The sequence below is a fragment of the Panthera uncia genome, chromosome F1, assembly GCF_023721935.1.
Source record: "Panthera uncia isolate 11264 chromosome F1, Puncia_PCG_1.0, whole genome shotgun sequence".
Lineage (NCBI taxonomy): Eukaryota > Metazoa > Chordata > Mammalia > Carnivora > Felidae > Panthera > Panthera uncia.
Genome location: NC_064813.1, coordinates 18,472,210 through 18,497,803, shown reverse-complemented (window position 1 = coordinate 18,497,803; position 25,594 = coordinate 18,472,210). Strand labels below are relative to the sequence as shown.

Sequence of the window (25,594 nt, the reverse complement as noted above, 5' to 3'; positions counted from 1 at the left end):
AGACAGCAGAGAATCTATTGCTACAAGAGATCAAGGAACTAAGAAATAGCCACAATGAATTAAGAAATGTTGTAAATGAGGTGCAAAATAAACTAGATGCAGTGACAGCAAGGATGGAGGAAGCAGAGTGGAGAATAAGTGAAATAGAAGATAAAATTATGGAAAATGGTGAAGCCAAGAAAAAAAGAGATAAGAAAATACTGGGCCATAAGGGGAAAATTAGAGAACTGATTCAATGAAACGTAATAATATCTGTATCACAGGAGTTCCAGAATAAGGGGGAAAAAAAGGCAGAAGGTTTACTTGAACAAATTATAGCTGAGAACTTCCTAATCTGGGGAAGGAAGAAGACATCCAATCCAAGAGACACAGACAACTACCTTCAGATTCAATAAGAATACGTCTTCTCTACAACATATCATAGTGAAATTAGCAAAATACAAAGATAAAGAGAGAATTCTGAAAGCATCTAGTAGCAGGCCTGTCCACTGAAACTTGGCAGGCTAAAAGGGAGTGGCAGGAAATATTCAGTGTGCTGAATATTAAAAATATGCAGCCAAGAATCCTTTATCCAGCAAGGCTGTCATTTAGAATAGAAGGAGAGATAAAGACTTTCCCAGAAAAACAAAAACTGAAGAAGTCCATCACCACTAAACCAGACCTGCAAGAGATCCTAAGGAGGACTCTGTGAGTGGAATGCTGCAAAGACTACAAAGGACCAGAGACATCACCAGAAGCATGAAACCTGCAGATACACAATGACATTAAATACATATATTTCAGTAATAACTCTGAAAGTAAATGGACTAAATACCCCAATTAAAAGACACAGGATAGGGGCGCCTGGGTGGCGCAGTCGGTTAAGCGTCCGACTTCAGCCAGGTCACGATCTCGCGGTCCGTGAGTTCGAGCCCCGCGTCAGGCTCTGGGCTGATGGCTCGGAGCCTGGAGCCTGTTTCCGATTCTGTGTCTCCCTCTCTCTCTGCCCCTCCCCCGTCCATGCTCTGTCTCTCTCTGTCCCAAAAATAAATTAAAAACGTTGAAAAAAAATTTAAAAAAAAAAATAAAAAAATAAATAAATAAAAGACACAGGGTAACAGAATGGATAAAAAAGCAAGATCCATCTATATGCTGTCTACAAGATTCTCATTCTACACCTGAGGACACCTTCACGTTGAAAGTAAGGGGATGGAGAACCAGCTATCATTCTACTACAAGTCAAAAGAAAGCTGGAGTAGCCATACTTATATAAGACAAATGAGATTTTAAACTAAAGGCTGTAACAAGAGATGAAGAAGGGCATTATATCATAATCATGGGGTCTATCTATCAAGAACAGCTAACAATTGTGAATGTTTATGCCCCCTATGCCCCCAACTTGAGGAACCAAATATATAAATCAATCACAAATATAAGCAGTCTTGTTAATAAGAATATGGTAATTGCAGGGGACTTTAATACTCCCCTTACAACAATGGCAGAAAATCAATAAAGAAACTGGACCAGATGGACTTGACAGATATATTCGGAACTTTTCATCCAAAAGCAGCAGAATACACATTCTTCTTGAGCGCACATGGAACATTCTCCAAGATAGATCACATACTGGGTCACAAAACAGTCCTCAATAAATATAAAATAATTGAGATCATACCATGCATATTTTCAGATCACAATGACATAAATCAGAAGGAAAAATCTGGAAAGCCTCCAAATGCATGGAGGTTAAAGAACATCCTACCAAAGAATGAATGCACCAACCAGGCAATTAAAGAAGAAATTAAAAAATATATGGAAGTAAATTAAAATGAAAACATGACATTCCAAACCCTTTGGGATGCAGCAAAGGCAGTCCTAAGGGGAAAATACATTGCAATCCAGGCCTATCTCAAGAAACAAGAAAAATCCCCTATACAAAACCTAACCATACACCTAAAGGAACTGGAAGCAGAACAGCAAAGAAACCCCAAAGCCAGCAGAAGAAGAGAAATAATAAATATTAAATCAGAAATAAACAATTGGAATTAAAAAAAAAAGAAACACCAGAACAGATCAATGAATCTAAGAGCTGGTTTTTTGAAAAAATAAACAAAATTGATAAACCCCAAGCCACAATTCTTAAAAAGAAAAGAGAGATAACCCAAATAGATAAAATCACGAATGAAAAGATCCCAACCAAAACCACAGAAATACAAACAATTATTAGAGAATACTATGAAAAATTCTATGCCAACCAACTGGACAACCTGGAAGAAATGGGAAAATTCCTAGACACCACACACTACCAAAACTCAAACGAGAATAGAAAATTTGAACAAACCCATAACCAGTGAAGAAATTGAATCAGTTATCAAAAATCTCACAACAAATAACAGTCCTGTGCCAGATGGCTTCCCTGGGGAATTCTACCAGACATTTAAAGCAGAGTTAATACCTATCCTTCTCAAGCTGTTCCAAAAAAATAGACACAGAAAGAAAGCTTCCAGACTCATTCTATAAAGACACCATTACCTTTATTCCAAAACCAGACAGAGACCCTACTAAAAAGGAGAATTACAGGCCAATACCCCTGATGAACACGAATGCAAAAATTCTCAACAAGGGGAGGAGCCAAGATGGCGGAACAGCATGGAAATTTTTTTGTGTCTGAGGTCCATGAAATACAGCCAGACCAACACTAAACCATCCTGCACACTTAGGAAACAGATCTCAGGATTAACATAACAATCTGCACAACCTGAACCACAGAATTCAGCAGGTACATGGCGCAGAGATGAACTGGGGGAGAGAGAACTGCGGAGGGCAGGGAGCCACTTCTGTGTGCAGACAGAGGACAGAGATGGGGGGTGGGGGTGGAGGGACAGAGAATACGGGAAAAGCACTCCCCCCAAAAAAGCAGCTGGAGAGAAAGTGAAAGTGGTAATAGTCGCAGGGACTGAACTAAAAAGCGAGAAAGGAGGAAGGAAAGGGTTTAAATTCCATTAAGACTATAAACAGGGTAGTACAGAGGTTGAAACTCTTGCAGCTCCATACCTGGCGGAGCTCTGGTGAGAAGGGTGAATCCCTAGGAGCAGAGTGGAGTCCAGGGTCTTCAGGCCACAAGGGAAGAGCCAGTTCCCCTGCCGAGAGGACATCTGGTAGAGGCTGTGTGACTTCCCCAAAGACAAAGGCGCCAGTGGACCCAGGAGAACAACCACATTCACTGGTGCTGGAACAAGGTCGCTGGGGGTGAAGGCTGGTGACAGATGTGTGTTGTGATTTGCCATAATCCCTGAAATGCTGCTGCTACACTATCTCGTGAACTTCCCTTGGGGCGGGCTGGCACCCAGCCTCAGTCTCTGGGCCTTGGCAGCAGCACGGTCCCACAAACGTTCCTGGATGCAGCCGGAACCTGGCCATCGATCAGTGAGACCCTCCTGCAGAGGAGCAGAATGGGTCAAAGTCGCAGTCCCTCAGAAATAAGGGGTTGGGAAACACAGCCACATCTGAGATAAAACTCAGGAGGGAGGTGCTGCCTGGGGCTTGGTCATGGACAGTGTAAAAGCAAACAGTGGACGGAAGCTGAAGACAAGGGACAGGTGCACGATTGCTGATCGGGGAGAACAGAGTTCCAATACTAGAGACTGGGTAGCTGGGGACACCATTTTCACAGCTCCCACACATGCGCATAAACACCTACAAGAGCCACAACAACCCACCCCAGTAAGCTAAGCAGCGCCATCTAGTGGAGAATGGAGCCATTACACTAGGTCCTGCCCAACTGAGTCAACCTCGCTCTTCAGGAACACAACTCTCTCCACCTGCTTAGTATATGGACTATAAAGCGCTTCATAGTTTGACTTCTAGGGGAAAACGAAAGAATTTCTGTCATATTTCAGTCTGTTTGCCGGTGCATCTATTCAATTTTGTTTTTTTTTTCTTTTTTCGTTTCTTTTTCTTAAATACAGAATGAGAAAAAATCATGTTTTATTTTCAATTTTTATTAAAAGTATTTTTCTTTAATTTTTTTACTTCTGTGTAAATTTTTTTTTTCAAATTCTCTTTTACTTCCATCAGTTCATTTTATTCTACTTCAGTGTATTCATTTTTTCAAATTTTCAAACGATTCCCTTTTTTTCTTTTCCCTTTTTTCTCTAATCTATCAAGCCTCTTTCAACACCCAGACCAAAACACACCTAGGATCTAGCATAATTTATTCGATTTTTTTATGTGTGTGTTTGCTTTTAATTTTTTGATTTTAATATTTTTAATTTTAATTTTTTTACCTCATTAATTCCTTTACTTCCTTCAAAATGATGCCCCAAAAGAAAGAGCAGGAAGTAATGACAGCCAGGGATTTAACCAACATAGATAATAGATAATAATAGATAGATAACCAACATAGATAATAATACTAGCTGGAGTTGAAAATAGATTAGAATCCCTTTCTGTGGAGATAAAAGAAGTAAAAGCTAGTCAGGATGAAATAAAAAACATTATAACTGAGCCTTAATCTCAAATGGATGCCACGGCAGCAAGGAAGGATGAGGCAGAACAGAGAATCAGCGATATAGAGGACAAACTTATAGAGAACAATGAAGCAGAAAAAAAGAGAGAGACTAAGGCAAAAGAGCACAATTTAAGAATTAGAGAAATCAGTGACTCATTAAAAAGGAACAACATCAGAATCATAGGGGTCCCAGAAGAGGAAGAGAGAGAAATAGGGGTAGAAGGGTTAAGTGAGCAAATCACAGTGGAAAATTTTCCTAACCTGGGAAAACACACAGACATCAAAATCCAGGAAGCACAGAGGACTCCCATTAGATTCAACAAAAACAGACCATCAACAAGGCATATCATAGTCAAATTCACAAAATACTCAGGAAAGAAAAGAATCATGAAAGCAGCAAGGGGAAAAAAAGTCCTTAACCTACAAGAGAAGACAGATCAGGTTTGCAGCAGACCTATCCACAGAAACTTGGCAGACCAGAAAGGAGTGGCAGGATATATTCAATGTGCTGAATCAGAAAAATATGCATCCAAGAATTCTTTATCCAGCAAGGCTGTCATTCAAAATAGAAGGAGAGAGAAAAAGTTTCCCAGACAAACAAAAATTAAAGGAGATAGTGACCACTAAACCAGCCCTGCAAGAAATTTTAAGGGGGACTCTCTGAGGGTAGAAAAGATGAAAAAGCAAAAACAAAAAATAAATAAAGACCAAAAGCAACAAAGACTATAAAGGACCAGAAACTCCCAACTCTACAAGCAACATAATGGCAGTAAATTCATATCTTTCAGTACTCACTCTAAATGTCAATGGACTCAATGCTCCAATCAAAAGACATAGGGTAACAGAATGGATAAGAAAACGAGACCCATCTATATGCTGTTTACAAGAGACCAATTTTAGACCTAAAGACACCTTCAGATTGAAAGTAAGGGGATGGAGAACCATCTATCATGCTAATGGTCAACAAAAGAAAGCTGGAGTAGCCATTCTTTTTTTATTATTATTATTATTTTAATGTTTATTTTTGAGAGACAGAGAGAGATCGAGCACGAGTGGGGAAGGAGCAAAGAGAAAGGAAGACACAGAATCTGAAGCAGGCTCCAGGGTCTGAGCTGTCAGCACAGAGCCCAAAGTGGGGCTCAAACTCACGAACTGTGAGATCATGACCTGAGCTGAAGGTGGTGCTTAACCAACTGAGCCACCCAGGCACCCCTGGAGTAGCCATTCTTATATCAGACAATCTAGACTATAAAATAAAGACTGTATAAATAGATGAAGAAGGACATTATATCATAAATAAGGGGTCTATCCATCAAGAAGACCTAACAATTGTAAACATTTATGCGCCAAATGTGGAAGAACCCAAATATATAAATCAATTAATCACAAACATAAAGAAACCCACTGATAATAATATCATAATAGTAGGGGACTTCAATACCCTACTTACAACAATGGACAGATCATCTAATAAAAAAATCAACAAGGAAACAATGGCTTTCAATGACCCACTGGACCAGATGGACTTAACAGATATATTCAGAACATTTTATCCTAAAGCAGTGGAATATACATTCTTCAGTGCACATGGAACGTTCTCCAGAATAGACCACCTACTGGGGCACAAATCAGCTCTCAACAAGTACAAAAAGATCAAGATCATACCACGCATATTTTCAGACCACAACACTATGGAATTTGAAATCCACCACAAGAAAAAAATTTGGAAAGGTAACAAATACTTGGAGACTAAAGAACATCCTATTAAAGAAGTAATGGGCTAACCAAGAAGTTAAAAAGGAAATTAAAAAGTTCATGGAAGCCAATGAAAATGATAACACCACAACCCAAAACTTCTGGGATGCAGGAAAGGGAGTCTTAAGAGGAAAGTATATAGAAATCCAGGACTTCCTAAAGAAGGAAGAAAGATCTCAGATACACAACGTAACTTTACACCTTAAAGAGCTGGAAAAAGAACAGCAAATGCAACCCAAAACCAGTAGAAGACAGGAAATAATAAAGATCAGAGCAGATATTAATGCTACTGAAACAAACAAACAAACAAACAAACAAAAAACCAGTAGAACAGACCAATGAAACCAGAAGCTGGTTCTTTGAAAGAATTAACAAAATTGATAAACCACTAGCCACTTTGATCAAAAAGAAAAAGGAAAGGACCCAAATAAATAAAATCAAGAATGAAAGAGGAGAGATCACAATCAACACAACAGAAATAAAAACAATAATAAGAGAATATTATGAGCAATTATACACCAATAAGATGGGCAATCTGGAAGAAATGGACAAATTCCTGGAAACATAAACTACCAAAACTGAAACAGGAAGAAACAGAAAATGTGAATAGACCCATAACCAGTAAAGAAATTGAATTAGTAATCAAAAATGTCCCAGGAACAAGAGTCCAGGGCCAGATGGCTTCCCAGGGGAATTCTACCAAACATTTAAGGAAGAGTTAAACCTATTCTCTTGAAGCTGTTTCAAAAAATAGAAATGGAAGGAAAACTTCCAGTCTCTTTTTATGAAGCCAGCATTACCTTCATTCCAAAACCAGACAGAGATCCCACTAAAAGGAGAACTATAGACCAATTTCCCTGCTGAACATGGATGCAAAAATCCTCAACAAGATATTAGCCAACCGGATCCAACAATACATTAAAAAAATGATTCACCACAACCAGGTGGGATTTGCACCTGGGATGCAGGGCTGGTTTAATACCCACAAAACAATCAATGTGATTCATCATATCAATAAAAGAGAGGACAAGAACCATACAATCCTCTCAATAGATGCAGAAAAAGCATTTGACAAAATACAGCATCCTTTCTTGATAAAAACCCTCAAGAAAGTAGGGATAGAAGGATCATACCCCAAGATCATAAAAGCCATATATGAAAGACCCAACACTAATATCATCCTCATTGGGAAAAACTAAGAGCTTTCCCCCTAAGGTCAGGAAAAAGAGGGATATCCACTTTTGCCTCTGTTATTCAACATAGTATTGGATTGCCTTTGCAATCAGACAACACAAAGAAATAAAAGGCATCCAAATTGGCCAGGAGGAGGTCAAACTTTCACTCTTCGCAGATGACATGATACTCTATATGGAAAACCCAAAAGATTCCACCAAAAACATGCTAGAAGTGATTCATGATTTCAGCAAAGTTGCAGGATATAAAATCAATGCACAGAAATCAGCTGCATTCTTATACACCAACAATGAAGCAACAAAAAGAGAAATCAAGGAATCAATCCCATTTACAATTGAACCAAAAACCATAAAATACCTAGGAATAAATCTAACCAAAGATGTGAAAAATCTATACACTGTAAACTATAGAAAGCTTATGAAAGAAATTGAAGAAGACACAAAAAAATGGAAAAATATCCCATGCTCCTGGATAGGAAGAACAAATATTGTTAAGATGTCAATACTACCCAAATCAATCTACATATTCAATGCAATCCCTATCAAAACAACACCATCATTCTTCACAGAGCTAGAAAAAATAATCCTAAAATTTGTATGGAACCAGAAAAGACCCCAAATAGCCAAAGCAATCTTGAAAAAGAAAACCAAAGCAGGAGGCATCACAATCCTGGACTTCAAGCTATACTACAAAGCTGTAATCATCAAGACAGTATGGTACTGGCACAAAAACAGATGCTCAGATCAATGGAACAGAATAGAGAACCCATAAATAGACCCACAAACGTATGGCCAACTAATCTCTGACAAAACAGGAAAGAATATCCAATGGAATAAAGAGTCTCTTCGGCAAGTGGTGCTGGGAAAATTGGACAGTGACATGCAGAAGAATGAACCTGGACCACTTTCTTACACCATACACAAAAATAAACTCAAAGTGGATGAAAGACCTAAAGGTAAGACAGGAAGCCATCAAAATCCTCAAGGAGAAAGCAGGCAAAAACCTCTTTGATCGTGGCCACAACAACTTCTTACTCAACATGTCTCCGGAGGCAAGGGAAACAAAAGCAAAAATGAATTATTGGGACCTCATCCTGCACAGTGAAGGAAACAATCAGCAAAACTAAAAGTCAGCTGATGGGATGGAAGAAGATATTTACAAACGACATATCAGATAAAGGGTTATTATCCAAAATTTATAAAGAACTGATCAAACTCAACACCCAAAAAACAAATAATCCAGTGAAGAAAAGGGCAAAAGACATGAATAGACACTTCTCCAAAGAAGACATCCAGATGGCCAACTGACACATGAAAAAATGCTCAACTTCACTCATCATCTGGGAAATACAAATCAAAACCACAATGAGATACCACCTCACATTTGTCAGAATGGCTAACATTAACAAGTCAGGCAACAACAGATGTTGGAGAGGATGTGGAGAAAGAGGATCTCTTTTGCGCTGCTGGTGGGAATGCAAACTGGTGCAGCCACTCTGGAAAACAGTATGGAGGTTCCTCAAAAAATTAAAATTAGAACTATCTTACAACCCAGCAACTTCACTGCTAGGTATTTATCCAAAGGATACAGGTATGCTGTTTTTAAGGGGCACATGCACCCCAATGTTTATAGCAGCGCTATCAACAATAGCCAAAGTATGGAAAGAGCCCAAATGTCCATTGATGTATGAATGGATAAAGAAGATGTGGTGTGTGTATGTATGTATGTGTGTATATTCAGTATTCCATACTGAAAAGTATGGAAATGTATACTACACACATACATACATACAATGGAGTATTACTCGGCAATTGAAAAGAATGAAATCTTGCCATTTGCACCTATGTGGATGGAACTAGAGGGTATTATGCTAAGCGAAATCAGTCAGTCAGAGAAAGACAAATATCATATGACTTCACTCATATGAGGACTTTAGGATACAAAACACATGAACATAAGGGAAGGGAAGCAAAAATAATATAAAAACAGGGAGGGGGACAAAACATAAGAGACTCTTAAATATGGAGAACAAACAGAGGGTTACTGGAGAGGGTGGGAGAGGGGATGGACTAAATGGGTAAGGGGAATTAAGGAATCTACTCCTGAAATCATTGTTGCACTATATGCTAACTAATTTGGATGTAAATTTAAAAAAATAAAAAAAAATTCTCAACAAGGTACTAGCAAATCAAACTCAGCAGTATATTAAAAGAGTTACTCACCATGATCAGGTGGGATTCATTCCTGGGCTACAGGGCTGGTTCAATATTCATAAATCAATCAATGTGATTCATCACATTAATAAAAGAAAGGATAAGAACCATATGATCCTGTCAATAGATGCAGAAAAAGCATTTGACAAAATGCAGCATCCTTTCTTAATAAAATACCTCAAGATGTCAGGATAGAAGGAACATACCTTAACATCAAAAAGGTCATATATGAAAAGCCCAGTTAATATCATCTTCAATGGGGAAAAACAGAACTTTCCCCCTGAGATCAGGAACATGACAGGGATATCCACTCTCACCACTGTTGTTTAACATAGCGTTGGAAGACCTAGCCTCAGCAATCAGACAACAAAAGGAAATCAAAGGCATCCAAAGTGGGGCAAAGAAGAAGTCAAACATTCACTTTTCACAGATGACATGACACTCTATATGGAAAACCTGAAAGACTCCACCAAAAAGCTGCTAGAATGGACACATGCATTTAGCAAAGTTGCAGGATACAAAATCAATTACGGAAATCAGTTGCATTTCTATACACCAACAATGAAGCAACAGGAAGAGAAATCAAGAAATCGATCCCATTTACAATTGCACCAAGAACCATAAAATACCTAGGAATAAACCTAACCGAAGATGGAAAAGATCTGTATGCTGAAAAGTATGGAAAACTTATGAAAGAAATTGAAGAAGACACAAAGAAATGGAAAAACATTCCATGCTCATAGATTGGAAGAACAAATACTGTTAAAATGTCAATACCACCCAAAGCATTCTACACATTCAATGCAATCCCAATCAAAATTGCACCAGCATTCTTCGCAGAGCTAGAACAAACAAACCTAAAATTTGTATGGAACCACAAAATATCCCAAATTGTCAAAGTAATGTAGAAAAAGAAAATCAAAGCAGGAGGCATCACAATCGCAGACTTCATCCTCTACAACAAAGCTGTAATCATGAAGACAGTATGGTATTGTCACAAAAACAGACACAAAGACCAAAGGAAAAGAATAGAGAACCCAGAATTGGACCCACAAATGTATGACCAACTACTCTTTGACAAAGCAGGAAAGAGTATGCAATGGAATAAAGACAGTCTTTTCAGCAAATGGTGCTGGGAGAACTGGACAGCAACATGCAGAAGAATGAAACTGGACCACTTTCTTATACCATATACACAAAAAAAAAACTCAAAATAGATAAAAGACCTAAATGTGAGACAGAAAAACATCACAACCCTAGAGGAGAAAACAGGCAACAACCTCTTTGACTCAGCTGCAGCAACTTCTTACTTGATACATCTCTGAAGGCAAGGGAAATAAAAGCAAAAATGAACTATTGGGACCTCATCAAGATAAAAAGCTTCTGCACTGCAAAGGAAACAATCAACAAAACTAAAAGGCTACTGATGGAATGGGAGAAGATATTTGCAAATGACATATGGTATAAAGGTTAGTGTCCAAAATCTATAATGAACTTACCAAACTCAACACCCAAAAAACAAATAACCCAGTGAAGACATGGGCAAAAGACATGAATAGACACTTTCCCAAAGAAGACATCCAGATGGCCAACAGACACATGAAAAGATGCTCAACATTATTTATCATCATGGAAACACAATTCAAAACCACACTGAGATACCACATCACACCAGTCAGAATGGCTAACATTAACAACTCAGGAAACAACAGATGTTGGCGAGGATGTGGAGAAATGGGAACCCTCTTGCACTGTTGGTGGAAATGCAAACTGGTGCAGCCACTCTGGAACAGTGTTGAGGTTCTACAAAAAATTTAAAATAGAACTACCCTATGACCCAGCAATAGCACTAGTAGGAATTTATCCAAAGGATAAAGGAGAGCTGATTCAGAAGGGCACATGCACCCCAGTGTTTATAGCACCACTATCAACAATAGCCAAATTATGGAAAGAGCCAAATGTCCACCAACTGATGAACTGATAAAGAAGATGTGGTGTATATACACAATGGAATACTAATCGGAGGTGAAAAAGAATGAAACCTTGCCATTTGCAACAATGTGGATGGAAATGGAGGGTATTATGCTAAGTGAAATAAATCAGTCAGAGAAAGAGATATCCTGTGTTTTCACTCATATGTGGAATTTGAGAAAGTTAACAGAATACCATGGGGTAAGGGAAGAGGAAAACAGTTTTAAACAGAGAGGGAGGCAAACCATAATAGATTCTTAAATACAGAGAACAAACTAAGGGTTGATGGTGGGGGGGTGGTGAGGGTAGGAGAAAGGGGAAAATGGGTGATGGGCACTGAGGAGGGCACTTGTTGGGATGAGCACTGGGTGTTGTATGTAAGCAATGAATCATGGGAATCTACTCCTAAAGCCAAGAGCATACTGTATACACTGTATGTTAGCTAATTTGACAATAAATTATATTAAAAAGTAATAATAATAGGCGCCACTGAGTGGCTCAGTTGGTTAAGCATCTGGCTTCAGATAAGGTCATGATCTCATGGTTCGTGAGTTCAAGCCCTGCGTTGGGCTCTGTGCTGACAGCTGAGAGCCTGGAGCCTGCTTCGGAGCCTGTCTCCTTCTCTCTCTGCCCCTCCCCTGCTCATGCTCTGATTCTCTATCTAAAATAAATATTAAAAAATAATAAATAAATAAGTAACTGTTTAAAAAAAAGAATCCCAGGCTAAAATTATGCATTTGATTCAATAATATTTAACAGTTAGATCTTCTATTGTGTGGCTTGAGTTCTGGCTCTTCCTCTTACCAGATGCATGACATCCTGTAAAACGTAGTGTCTTCATCTGTAATATATGTATACAGACAGCATCTCCCTTGTAGGTTTCTCATTAGGATAACTGTACTATATATATAGTTATATATATAATTCTATAGTTATTATTTATTAACATTAATATTTAATAATAGAATATCTTGCTTTCTTTCCAAAATTAAATAGAAATTTTGCCCAATGTCTGCACTCTCAGAACAACCTCTTTTCTTTGCCCCCTACCCACCTAATCCCATGGGGAAATCGGGGAGGTTGGTACGAGCCAGCTATCCTATGGCTCACACTCATCACTGTGTGGTCGATGCCCTGAGATCTCTGCTCACAAACAGTTCTTGTCCCTCCGTCACCTATGCCCTCCAGTTGACAGTCCCTCTGAGAGCTTCCCCCTTCTCACCGTCAGCTCTTGCGGAGCTCCACCAGAGCTGGCCCATCCACAGTATCCAGCGATGCCTCCTCCAGTGGCTTTGCTTAGGATTGGGCAGATCAGTCCAGCCAAGGTCACCAGCGGGCTCCAGTTGGCTCTACTTTGAGTCAGGGATGGATGGTGGGGATAGGAATCCTGCCTCTGACTCAGGTCCAGACCTTCATCTCTCACCCAGCTTGATGGTAATAAATGTGTTCTACTTGCCCTCAGCACCTTGTGAGTACACTCACCTGCTTCTAATCCTGGAAGAGGTGGAGGATTGGTGTGGGAACCACACTCCCCACACGCAGCACCCTGTGCCGCTTCAGAGACCTCCCCACCTCCAGCCACCTGCTCCGGTGAATCTTCCTCGAGGGCAGAGCCCCCTGAGGCCTGGGCCACGTCTCTTTCATGGCTGTGTCCCCAGCACTTGTGGAGTGGCCAGAATACTCACATGCTCAGGAAATATGTGCTGAATGAATAAATGCCCTGCCACGTGCCATTCACTGTTCTAAGCAACACGGGACTGAAATAATTTTCTTGTGGGAGATGTGGGAAGCCCTGAGGTAGGATAAATGTGGCAGAAGCGGAATAAAGAAAAAAAAATGAGAATCCCTGACCCAGAAAAAGCTCTTCTCTTGAGGAGAAAAAATAAAAAAAGAAAAAGAAAAGGAAAAGACCACATGACGAGCCAGTGTCCCTGTCTGCCAGCATCTGTGTCGTGATGGTTTCTAGATGAAGCCTACCTCACTCACACACACGGCTCTAAGCAGCAATTCATTCATGAATAAAATTAATTATTTCTCGAAGCAAAAATTAATCCTCTTTTTCTCTGCCCGACTGACTCAAGATCTCACTACTAAATCTCCTCTGAAAACAAAACTGATCTTGCTTTTCTCCCCTTGGCCATCCTGGATTTTTCCCTTCATTTCTTGCACATATTTATTTTTACATTTTCTCTTCACAGACCATCTTTGTAATCTTGTTTCAAGCCAGGGTGGACAACCTGGGTATAGCCCTCAAAGACATAAAAACATTTGGGACGAGAGTCGTTTTGCCCTTGGGGAAACTGGAACTGGCATCCCGAGAATTCACTCTGACACAGCATCCGTGGGCCAAATCTGTCCATCAATCATCGAGAATGTACTAAATGTCATCTTCTCCCCAGCATGAGATGCAACCTTCCAACATGTTCTCCAGTGTGTGGACTGTCATTCAAACTGGACCGCTGAACTCCTAGAAATCAGCAGAACCCTGGTTTCTCTCTTTTGTAGCCTGCCATCATACCCAGAATCATGTTTTGCCCAAAGGAGACTCTCCATAAATACTTGTAAGAGGACCGAGTGAGCAAATATGCAGTGTGGTAAACTTAACCTGAATTTGATTTTTTTAAGCATAAATGATGCAGGATTTTCAGATGAACCAGCAGCTTTACTGGGCCTTAAAGCACTGCTTACCACTTTTTCACCAGGGGAACATTCACATCCCTTTTTTCCAAGGTAGAAATGGAAGGAATTGCATTTGGCTCTACCTTCTCTGGATATACAATTACTCTAGTTCATTTTTACTCGTCTCTAATACATGAGTAATCCGTGCCCCTCCAGGTGCGAGTGTTTTGAAATTGAACCCTGGAAGAAGCCAGTGCCTAAGAGGCCCTTTTGGCATTTCGGAGGGACAAGTCACGGCAGAAATAACATAGTGTCACAGAGCAGGTGAAGGAGAGACACAGTCACATGCTTCTTGACATCTACATTAAATACCTGCGCCTGGCTGCCTAGTTTCTAAACCACAATTTGTGCTCCCAGGACGTTGGCTACACTGCTCCCGTGCCCACCACGCCATTCCCCCAGCTCTCCACCTGGACAGTTTCCTCTCATTCATCAGAGTTTGGTCTATACTTTCCCTTTGATTCCAGCTTTCCTTGACCTTTCTGTGCAGAGTTCTCCAAACGTACTTATCTGTAAGTTTCATCAGATCAAGAACGGTGTCCTTCCTTGTCATGGTGTACGATCACAATCTTGTAGAAGCACGAGCACAGAGTCGGCCCTCAAAAATACTGATTGAATGAATTTTGCTCTGTGTAATGCTCTTAAATTGCAATTATTTATGTGCTGTTTCTTCTTGCTCCAAGAGAGCAGAACACTTTCTCATTCAGTTATTTCTACACAGTGGAAGCTTCGTATATGTCTGTGGCATTGTGTAGTATGTTTCCACGTCACAGTCGGAGACAGGACCCTGCCGTCTGAGGATGAGGCTACGCAACACCCAATTCGGGGGCCTTCCAGACATTTCGGGAAGGAAATTCCTTGGGTGAGGAAAAGGCTCATTCCTTAATCTGGGTCCACAGCCCAGATTAGATCCTATATGTCAGAGGTGCTGTACCTTTAGCTAGCACCAAACTCTTGGTTAAAGTAAACTCTGTTTTGTTCTGTCCCTTTCCTGACGCCTCACCTGTGAACAGAAAAATAGCACCTGTTACCAGATCTAGAGGCTCATCGTTGCCACCTTGCCTCTAATTTTGCTCTGATTTGTGTGTCTTTTTCTAGTTTGTAGACCATTCATTTCTCTCCTTCCATCCCAGCTCCCTTGTCAAAATATAGATCCAGTGAGAAGTTGAGAGATCAACCAGTTCACTTGGGTGAGGTCCTCTCTCCAGAAGAGCTCCCCTTCTTCCTGCCTGTCCCATCCACCTGAGAAGCACGGCCTCCCTCGTGGTGCCCTGAAGCTGCATGATAACACAGCCCGTCTCTACCTCAGTTGCTGTAATGAACGCCTCGGAAATCACTGGGATTTACCCAGGCAGCCTGAGGTTGCCTTTGGTTGCCGTTTATTTATGTGGATTGTGATCTCTTAATTGGAGATGGTGCCTCTCCCAGGGTTCGCTGTTTATCCAAATCAGTATTTGTTAGTCCGTGAGACGTGGTCCGGATGATAAATCAGCTCTGGAGCTCCTCCTGTGTGATTGCTTCCACAGCTGCTTTCCGATTCTTCACCTCTCCATCTCCCGGGAGGCACCCACAGGCTGCTTCTAGGCCCTCCAGCCTTTTCTGCTTTTAAACTTTTCTCCCAGCTGCTGGATCTATTCTTACACGTTCATGGGCCTTGGCACTAATAATTCCTGAACTTAACCTCCCTTGACTACTATTCTGTTTCATTTGTAACATCTCCAGTAAATATTAATGCATCGTGGGGGATGCTGCCTCACCACGGAGGCTTCTGTCCTTCTCCACCCTGCTCAATCCTGCTCTTCTCTCTACCTCCCAAGCTCTTAGCGCAATCAGATATGGTACTTCTCAAGCTTTCATGTCATACTGTTCGTCTGGGGCTCTTGTTAAAATGCATATTCTGATTCTGTAGGTCTGGGGTGAGGCCCGGGATCCCGTACTGTTTACAAGCTCTCACGTTATCACAGATGCTGCAGGTGCACCAGGCACGCTTGGAGCAGCACGGATCAAACATTTGATTGTTCCTGTTTCTCACTTCCCTCACATGTGAGCTATTGCCAAATCTTATTTTTCATCCTGATGAATTGCACAAAGATTGTCTTTTCTTAGGGTTGTTGCTCTGGTGTCTACTGAAAAGTTCTTTGCCTTCACTGCCCTAACTCACCACATCATCCGGTTCTGTCCCTGCTTGCCCCGTTGGATGTTTCCAGATGCACCTGCTAAAAATGCATTCCTGCCTCAATGCTACCTACCTTTGGGTACCACTCCCCTCTCTCGTTTTCCAGCTTTGTTCTACTTTGGTTCTCAAAATCTGCAAAATTTGCCCAGAATACGATGAAAGTATAATATCCTTTTTGTCAATGATGACACCTAATTTCTTTCTTTTTTGTTTGTTTGTTCATTTTCCTCCCCAAAGGCTTCTAATGTAGCCCCAGACCCTTCCTTCCTAAACAAGCAGCAGATAGAAATGGAGGCAATAATGACTAACTAAGATCAATAATTTGGAATTATACCTAGTTTTGCTTTCCTCCCAACCACCATATTATGCTCATTGTTCTGTATGATTTCTAACTTTTCTCTCTTAATTTTAATTTATTCTTTCCGAGTTTCAAGCGTTTCATCATAGTGGCTTGGATTTTTTCCAATCCCATGATTATCTCTCTATTAAAGCTTTAATACAAAAAGAAATAAAAAAAAAAAAAACCAGACTGCTCATTACTTTGATTTGTAGCAAGGGGAGAATGGAACATTACTGCTAGAGTGTTTCGAGAAACCATATTTACATTTGCATCAGCTCAATTTAGGTGCCTGATTAGGTTGCGTGGTATAATGAAGATGCACTTACCAGTCAGAGGGAAGTGGCATGGGCTAGAGTAATGGGCAGGAGACCTGAAGTCAGGAGCCCTGGGTGCTATTTCTGGCTGTGACCTTGAACAAGTCCATCTCACTGCTTTGGACCCTAACAGCCCCCATCTGCCTCACAGGGCTGCTGTGAGAGGTGGGGCACTTATGTGTATTTCTAGTGGGGGCTATGGAGTCAAGCAAGGGAGGGGGCACGGAGGTCACAGATGGAATTGGAGACAAGAGCTCTGCTCCTCTAGCTCTTACGACTAGCCTGTTAAGGGACAGAGTCTGAGAAATGGGATGATTGCTCAGATCTTGATCTAACAGGGCTGGAGCCTGTTAGAGAAAAAAGCCTTTCCATTTAGGAAGGCTTGACAAGAGTGCCTATTGTCTTTCTTCTCATAACCGTGCCATGCCGAGATTGCTCGTTTTGTCCCTGGGGACAAGAAGTTGGCAGTGACTGGCTTCTGTAGGATGTCCTGAGGAAGGCCTGCTCAGTTAACAAGCCCTGACTGTAGGAGAAAGATTTTTACCTGTGGGGACCAGTGAGCGTGTGCCCCAGAGATGATTCATTCATCCTTTGGTTGGTTTCCTCTCCCAAAGAGAGAGAGATTGAAGGATAGAGGTTAATATGCTTTTTCCCCCCTCCTCGTCATATAGTCTGTTGAATGTGGACAGACTTCAGCAGACATTATCACAAAGCACCCATGGCTCTTACCTCATTACCATTCTTTCATTGGCTAATATTTGTTGAGGACAATCTAATAATAGGGAATATTCATTAAATACTGTTCTAGGTGCTTAACATGAATTAACTAACTTAATTTTCACATCAATCTTTTAGGTAGACAACTATTATTGTCCTGGTTTTATAAATAAGGACATTGGGAAACAAAGCAATTATACAGTTTCCCCAACAATAGACAGCTAGTAAGCTGCAGCTCCAGGATTAGAACCTGGGTCATCTGGCTCCAGAACTTTCACTCTGAAGCATCTATGCCTACATGAATACAAACTTGAAACAGACAGGGCAACAATCTCCAGGGGCCCACGGTTAGAGGCCAAAGCTATTCTAGAACAACCAGGCATCTTCTCAAAGGGAGAGCACACTCTGATATCCACGTAAGAATAGATGGGATTCAGAGCTTAATATTAGAAACTTGCTTTTTGCCAGTTATGATCTGTTTACACACAAGAGAAGGAGGGCCTCTCTCTCATTGTGTGAGAGAGCTTCATGGCTTCTGCACCAAACATTCTAGCCACATTGGGAGATCTTCTTCTTCCCACACCACAGTTCATCTCCTTTCTTCTACGGAAGGCACATGTGGATACCATCTGATTTCTACCTCCTGAAAACTTTCTTCAAGAAACAAATAAAACACTAATGCCATTTGAAACCCAGGATTTCACCACAGAACTGATGTTTTCTGTAAGCATTTTCTCTCTCTGCCCTTCTAGACAAAATGCCCTTCAGGTCACTGGGGACGACCCTCAATGTATATTTTACCAGTTTTCTGCGACCACTTTAGTCAAAGTAAGCAACATCTTGAATTTGCCAGAGAGAATTTCCACTGGAGACAAAAGAGGAAGGGCTCAAAATGAATTCCCACAGGAGTAATGTAGATCCCTACAACAGTATCCATGGATCCACCATTTTGCTTAATAACTAAAGGCAAAACTCCCAGAATGCTCCTGGAGCAGCCGTGTGTGACCATTCTCTCTTCGCCCCACCAAAGGGTCACCCATCAGAATGCCGCATTCCTGTCAGAATGACTGGTTACTGTTTCCCCAAGTACAGGTTCATGTGCAATAACTGACCCCAGAGAAACAGAATGGCACAGTGTAAGAGCTTGTCACATTAAGTGATCAGAAAACCATTGCCAGCTGATAGAACGGTTGATGGTGCAGAAGTGATTACAGACACTCCCCACGGGCCAGCTCGGAGCTCCCGCCCAAGCATCCAGCGGCTGCCAGGCTTGGGGCTGGGACTCAATGAGAAGAAAAATCTACTCAGGGAGAAGTGATAGTTTATTCACTCCAGTTTCTATAGCCCTTTGAAGTGGATGGTGGTGTTGGGATTCCCAGCCTAACATTTCAGTTCCAATATACTTAAAAAAAAAAAGTGCTTCTAAAAGATTGGGATGAACTGAAAAGTCTAAGGTAAATTAAATCTTGTTTTCCTGGACTGGAGGGATTTGCTGCTTAAATACATTCTAGGGTGAATTTTCTCCCTCCCTCTCTCTCTCTCTCTCTCTCCCAGTCTCTGAGGATGGGAAAAAAAAATTCTTTAATAAAGAGAATCATTATTCTGAATTTACTTTATAGAAAATTTGTGGGGGGGTGCATATGTTCAGTTTCTTGTACATTTGCTGAACATCAAGTCAAACTCTTCTGCCCATTTACCTTCACCTGAGCCGGCGTTAACTCTGCCTCTCCCAGCCTGAGTTGGCGGCATTCTGCCTCAGTGGCCCCAGCAAATTTTTTCCGTAGTCTTTAGAGGATGGCGCGGACCAGAGCCACTGAAGCAGAGTGTGAACTGCAATCCCGTCCAAGACCAGACCGGATCCAAGCACAATGGAAGAAAGAGAAAGGGTCTGAAAGGAGAGCTGGGTGGGTTGCTCCTGAGAGCGGACTTTCTCTCTCTGTACCAGCCCCTCAAATGCCTGATCTTGTCCCTTCCTCTGCATCCACGTGTGGGAACCCAGGAGAACAGCTTCTATAAATGGCTGCTCTTACCATTTGGGAACCTTCCAGGGATGAATACCCTGAAACCTTATTTCTGAGACCTTATACTAGCCTCCACAGACTGCATAGTTATCGCAGAAACTTTAAAAAACTCCCAGAAACAGAAAAATGTCTCTAAATATATTGTAAGAACCCAGATTCTGGAGTCTGGCTACAAGGAAGCTAATCCTGGCTCCACCCTTACTAGCTGTGTGCCCTTCCTCAAGTTCCTTAACTTCTCTGGACCTCAATGACCTCATTTGTAAAAAGCGGATAATAACTGTCCTTCCAATATAGGACTGTTGTAAGGATTGAATGAACTCGTGTGCATAAGCCATGAAAAGTGCAAGATCTAGCAAGGGGGCCAAAAATTTCAGTATGTTCATATGACTAGAAATGCATGTGCCAAACGGTTAACAATAGCAACCTCTAGTTGCTAAAGGAACAAGGGACGTTCTGGTTTTATTTCTTTTTGTGCTTTTTCCTATTTTCTCTCTTTCTGTTGCATTAGAAACTAATTTGTAATTGGAAAAATAGATGTCTTTGATAAAAGAAAAAACTTTCAGCAAAGCTCCCAGGGCTGTCTGAAGGCCACGGGCAAGGTGAAGAGGACAAAAGAGCGGTGACAACAGGGTGAGTGGGCAGAGGGATGAAGGGGAAGTTTTTATTCAGAGATGCACTCGTGGGAGCCCTGAGGCTGGCTGGGTCACCCAAGGTGAGGATTTTGAGAACCCTTCTATTTTTGACGTGCTTGGTCCAGCAGCCAGGCTCATCCCTCATCAGATGAGCCCGGCCAGCCTCATGGCTGACTTTCAGCTCCGACGCTCCCCAGGATGGGCCTAAAGGGCCAAGAAGACATAGCCCTTGTCCACGCACAAGGCCAGCCGCGGCTGTGGTGGGGACAAGGATGAGGGCAGACTTGCCCCCTGACCTGGAAGATCTCCCCCGACCTCGAAGGCAGGAGCTGGAGCTGCCCTTCCTTCATTTGCATGTCTAGGTAATTACAACTCATGAAAGTATCTAACCCATTAGTTAAAACCCGGCCCCAGCGTTTGACTCTGACCTCCTGCGGCAGCAGGGGCCACACGCTGACTCCATGCTGCCTGGTTTGTCCTCAATTTATAAGCAGCACAGCCTATAAATAGAAACCCTTTTGCTCAGTTCCCCAGGAGGCATCAGCAGGTTTTCCAGCTTGTATGTGTTTTCTTCTTTCTTTTTTTAAAAACCAACATGGGAGGCTTATTTTCCCTGCCGGCTGCTCCCCCGCCCTCTCCCCCAGTTCAGTCTGGGGGCACGGGGAGCTGGCACAGCACCTGCAGCTCCGGACGGTGGGCGGGGGGGGGGCGCGGGGGTGCTGCCTGGCTCGGGTCCTGACCCGCCGGGCCCCACTCACCTGTAGATCCTGTACCTGGTGGTGAAACCCTGGCGGTAGCGCTCCATGAAGTCGGCATACTCCTGGGCGCGGTGGAAGGGGCCGCGGTCGGTGAGGAGCCAGTCCAGGGGCGGCTGGCCGGCGGAGGGGGCATGCTGCTCGGGGAGCGCGGCGGCGGCGGCCGTGGCCGAGACCGCCAGCACCCAGCCCGGGAGGCCCAGCGCCAGCAGGGTTGCCCATGGGGCCGCCGCCCGCCCGAGCCCTCTAAGCCGAGTGCCGCACTGCCGCCTCATGCTTCTCCCGGGCGGTTGGTTTCTTCATTCTCTCGCCACGCTCCCCCGCTCTGTGCCGCTCCTCCAGGGCTCCTGGAACTAGAAAAGTCCGACACGGCGATGTCAGTTGGACACCCTGGTCTCAGCCCGCACGGGCCTGTGCGCCTCGCACGTCAGGAACCCCCTTATGCTAACGACACCTCTTCATCGCAGGCACTGGGCAAAGTGCTCAAGGCACGTGTTCCCTTCGATCCTTAAAACAATCCTAGGGGGAAGACCGCCGTCCTCATTTTCACACATGTGAGGGTGAGGGTTAGGGAGATAAAGAGGGAAGGAAGAAACCACATTTGTGAACCCTGGAGGTCTGCCCAGCCGTTCCAGGAAGTTGCTTCCCTTCCTGTGTTGACTCAACGCCCTCTGCTTCTGTCTCCCTCCCTCAGAATGTTCGCTGGGGGTCCGTCGCAGGCCCACAGCGTCTCCACTGCCTCGAAAAGCTTGAGGCCAGGTGAACGGAGACCCCACTTCTCGGGCAGCCAAGCGTGTGGCACAGAAGTAGGGAGGTCCCGTCGTTGCTGGGAAGCTGGGTGAACTTGAACAAATCACTCCCCTTCTCTGGCTGTAGTTTTCTCCTACAGAAAATAAGGGGGCTTGATGAGATAATATCTAAGACTCCTTCCAGCCTTCAGGATCCGATCCCTCTTACTGAAGGCCGCGCAGGAATGGTGTTAGAGCGGGAAATCGGATCGCCTACCATCAGAGAGCAGATCTGAGTACACACGAGGCCTGTAGTTCTGTCTCCACAGGGCATGGGAGCTCCCTGATGGCAGGGCTGTGTATTCTTCTGTCCCAGGTCCCGAGAGCAGACAGCTGGTGTTTAGAGACCCTCCTTGAAGGAGTGAATGAGCATATGCCCGGCCTTCTCTGAGTAGAAGGGAAGGGGCCAGGCAAGAAGATTCTGGCTTTCAAAACTCCTGACTGCCTGTGACTCCTCATATTTCATATGGCCTTCGATCTCCAGTGCCTGCACCTTGTCTAAGAATAAACAGTCATCTTTACAAACCTTTGGGCAGACACAGAGGACTGATTCGATCCTATGGAGGTCCTTACGATTGCATTTGTCCCTCAGATCTTGAACAGCACATGCCGTCTCCCCTCGCCAAGAGCACTTCAGTGCTAGAATGTGCTAGGATGCCTTCTAACCCCCACCCCCCAGGACCTGTAATCTGTGGCCTTGAGGACTTTCTCTGGCTGCCAAAACCAAGGAGACAGGCTCCTTCCTTGGGGATGAAACAAGGATGTTAATTCTCTGGTACTTCCAGAGCCCTGTAAGGGCAGACAAAGTAGCCTTCAGCATCTGATTCACGCCCCCTTCCAGAGTCCCCAGTGTCGTCTGCAATGGCTCCAGTTCAACAAAACCACCAGACTTCCCTTGGACCGGTGTGAGCCCTGAAGAGGCTTCCGGGAGGCGGGGCCAAGCATGAATCCTGGATACACAGAGCCTAAAGGCTGGCCCGAGTGTGAGAGACCCGAGCCTCAGCATTTGTACAGGATGCTTTCAGGAGGGTTGTGGCCTCCTCTTGGAAAGATGCATGAGAATATGCACCTTCAGACTCACTCCTCCACCCCAGCTAGGAGGTACTGACCACCTACTATGTGCTCCTGGGTAATTCTTTAAAAAAAATTTTTTTTAATGTTTATTTTTGAGAGAGAGAGAGAGAGAGAGAGAGAGAGACAGACAGACAAAGCGCAAGCAGGGGAGGGGCAGAGAGAGGGAGACAGAATCTGAAGCAGGCTCCAGGCTGGCTCTGAGCTGTCAGCACAGAGCCCGACATGGGGCTCGAACCCACAAACTGCAAGATCAGCCAAAGTCTTAGCCAAGTCAGACGCTTAACAACTGAGCCAAAGTCAGACGCTTAACAACTGAGCCACCCAGGCACCCCTGTGCTGGGTGATTCTTAGAAGCTGCCCCAGTTGATTCTCACAGTAAGTTTGTTACAATGGCGTTATTATTACAGGTTTGCCTCTCACCAGGACTCGGTGGAGTTGCGCTAGGAAGATGCAGAGACAGAATATGAGCTTAGATCTGGCTCCATGTCCAGACCTTGCCAAGAAGGCTGTGCCTACCTAAAGAGCTGGTGCCACCACAAGACAGATCCTCATTTCGTGCACTGGTCGAGACAGAGGCCAAAAGAAGAATACAGAAGTGACACTGGCCTTACTGGGTCTCAGAACATAGCACAGAATTCTGATCATTAAAATAGGTGATGCTGGCACACAAACTGGATGGGCAGATCAATGATATAGAACAGACAGCTCAAAAATAGAGCTCATTATCAACACGAGCTAAGCATACACATATACATATGAAAACATTACAGACTAATTGGGTAGGGGATGGAATATTTTAAACATCGCATTGGGAAATTAGTTCCAGATGGATTAAAAAGTTAAATATAAAAAATAAAATCATAGAAGGAAGAAAAATCCCTGAGTGTTTTATAATAAGCATGCATTACTCTTGAATCAGGGGAAAAGTGATATAAACTGAAAGGAGTCCGCCTTGCACATGGTGGGGGGGGGGTAGGACCTGTTTTTACAGGATGTAATCCAATGAGGATGCCCAAAATATTTCTCATTTGATCATTCACACATTCATTTCTTGAGAAGCATAAATTGGGAACTCCTAAGACACTATGCTAAGCATTGATTATACAAAAGCAAGGGCTCGCTCCATTATCTGAAACTCTATTGGTGATTAATTCCTCTTATAAAATACTGTTCTGTTTTTAAAGGCATGTTGACAGAGGGGAAGGGAGAAGGGTCATTTTGGAGACTGGGGCTACTTGACTCTGCAGGCCAAGGCAGCAAACACTATGAAGTGGAAACACACTGACCGGTGGGAGAACACTGTGGAAGACAGGATTCTAAAATGGCCCCGTGTCCTTCTGTGCACTCCCCCACATAATCTCCATGTCCTTCTGTGCACGCCTTGCATAATCTGCTCCCTTTGAGTGCAGGCAGGACCTATGAATATGGTCAGATACTACTAATCAGTTACTAATCACTTAATTTTGAGTTGTTCAAAGGGGAAAGTATCCTTGGTGGGCCTGACCTAATCAGGAGAATGAGAACCCTTAAAAGAAAGTGAAGTGTCAGAGAGACAAGCTCCTGGTGATGTGAAGAAGGCAAACAGCCATACTGTGAATGGCCTATTGGGGGGCATGCAGCAAGGGACTGTGGGTCGCCTCTAGGAACTGAGAGCAATTCCCTGTCAACAGCTAGTAAAAAAAAAAAAAAAAAAAAAAAAAAAAAAGAGAATGACAGTCATAGCCCAAGAAAATAATTCTGCCAACAGCCACATGAGCCTGGAAGAAAACCCGGGGCCCCAGGGAAGCACCGCTTCCCTGACTGACACCTTGATTTCAGTCAGGTGAGACCTGGAGCAAGAGGACCCAGCTAACCCATACCCGGATTCCTGACCCCCAGAAACTGCAAGATGGTAAATTTGTACTGCTCGATGCCACAAAGTTGGTGGTAATTCATTCCACGGCAATAGAAAAAATAATTCAGACAACATAAAAGATGGCAATACTCCTCTCCCGTCCTGTGCAAAGCCTGGTCTGGTGAGGGGTTTCCGTGCTCCCTGAGGAAAAACCATCTGTTGTTCTTGGCACGCGAGAAAGCTAGCGTGGCAGTTTCCTGAGCAGAGTGATGCTGCTCACCTCCATCCCCCCCGCTGTCTAGATTACAGACCCCTCAAGGTCAGAGTTCAGGTCTTTGCTTTTATAATTCCAGCCCTCACACATAGTTCGTCCTCAAATTTATGTGACGACTCAATTCCGTGCGTTTTATAGACGGATCACGGTGAGCCAGGGACAACACGTGGCATTGGCTCAGCTCCTGAACTTCTTGGGCCCTGTGCTCTAACACGGGGCGGGGGGGGGGGGGGGGGGGGGGGGGGGCAGTGGTGGCCGCCACCTCGCCTGCCAATCAAGAGTTTTCTGAGGACAGGTGTGAAAGGCCGTGTGCTCTTTGAAAGAAAGGAGATACGTTCCGTCAATGTGTGCTTCTTGCCATTCTTTGT

The 25,594-nt window shown here is 43.2% G+C and overlaps 1 protein-coding gene across 1 annotated transcript in view; it reads right to left on the bottom strand.

The window, feature by feature from the left end:
• BRINP2 (BMP/retinoic acid inducible neural specific 2) overlaps window positions 1-21,637 on the bottom strand; it is a 64,170-nt gene extending 42,533 nt beyond the window's left edge. The window contains exon 1 of the mRNA XM_049634012.1: window positions 21,260-21,637. Within this exon, the coding sequence (XP_049489969.1) occupies window positions 21,260-21,531 (272 nt within the window). The 5' untranslated portion in view covers window positions 21,532-21,637. The remainder of the gene's footprint in view (window positions 1-21,259) is intronic.
• Between the last annotated feature and the right edge of the window lie 3,957 nt (window positions 21,638-25,594).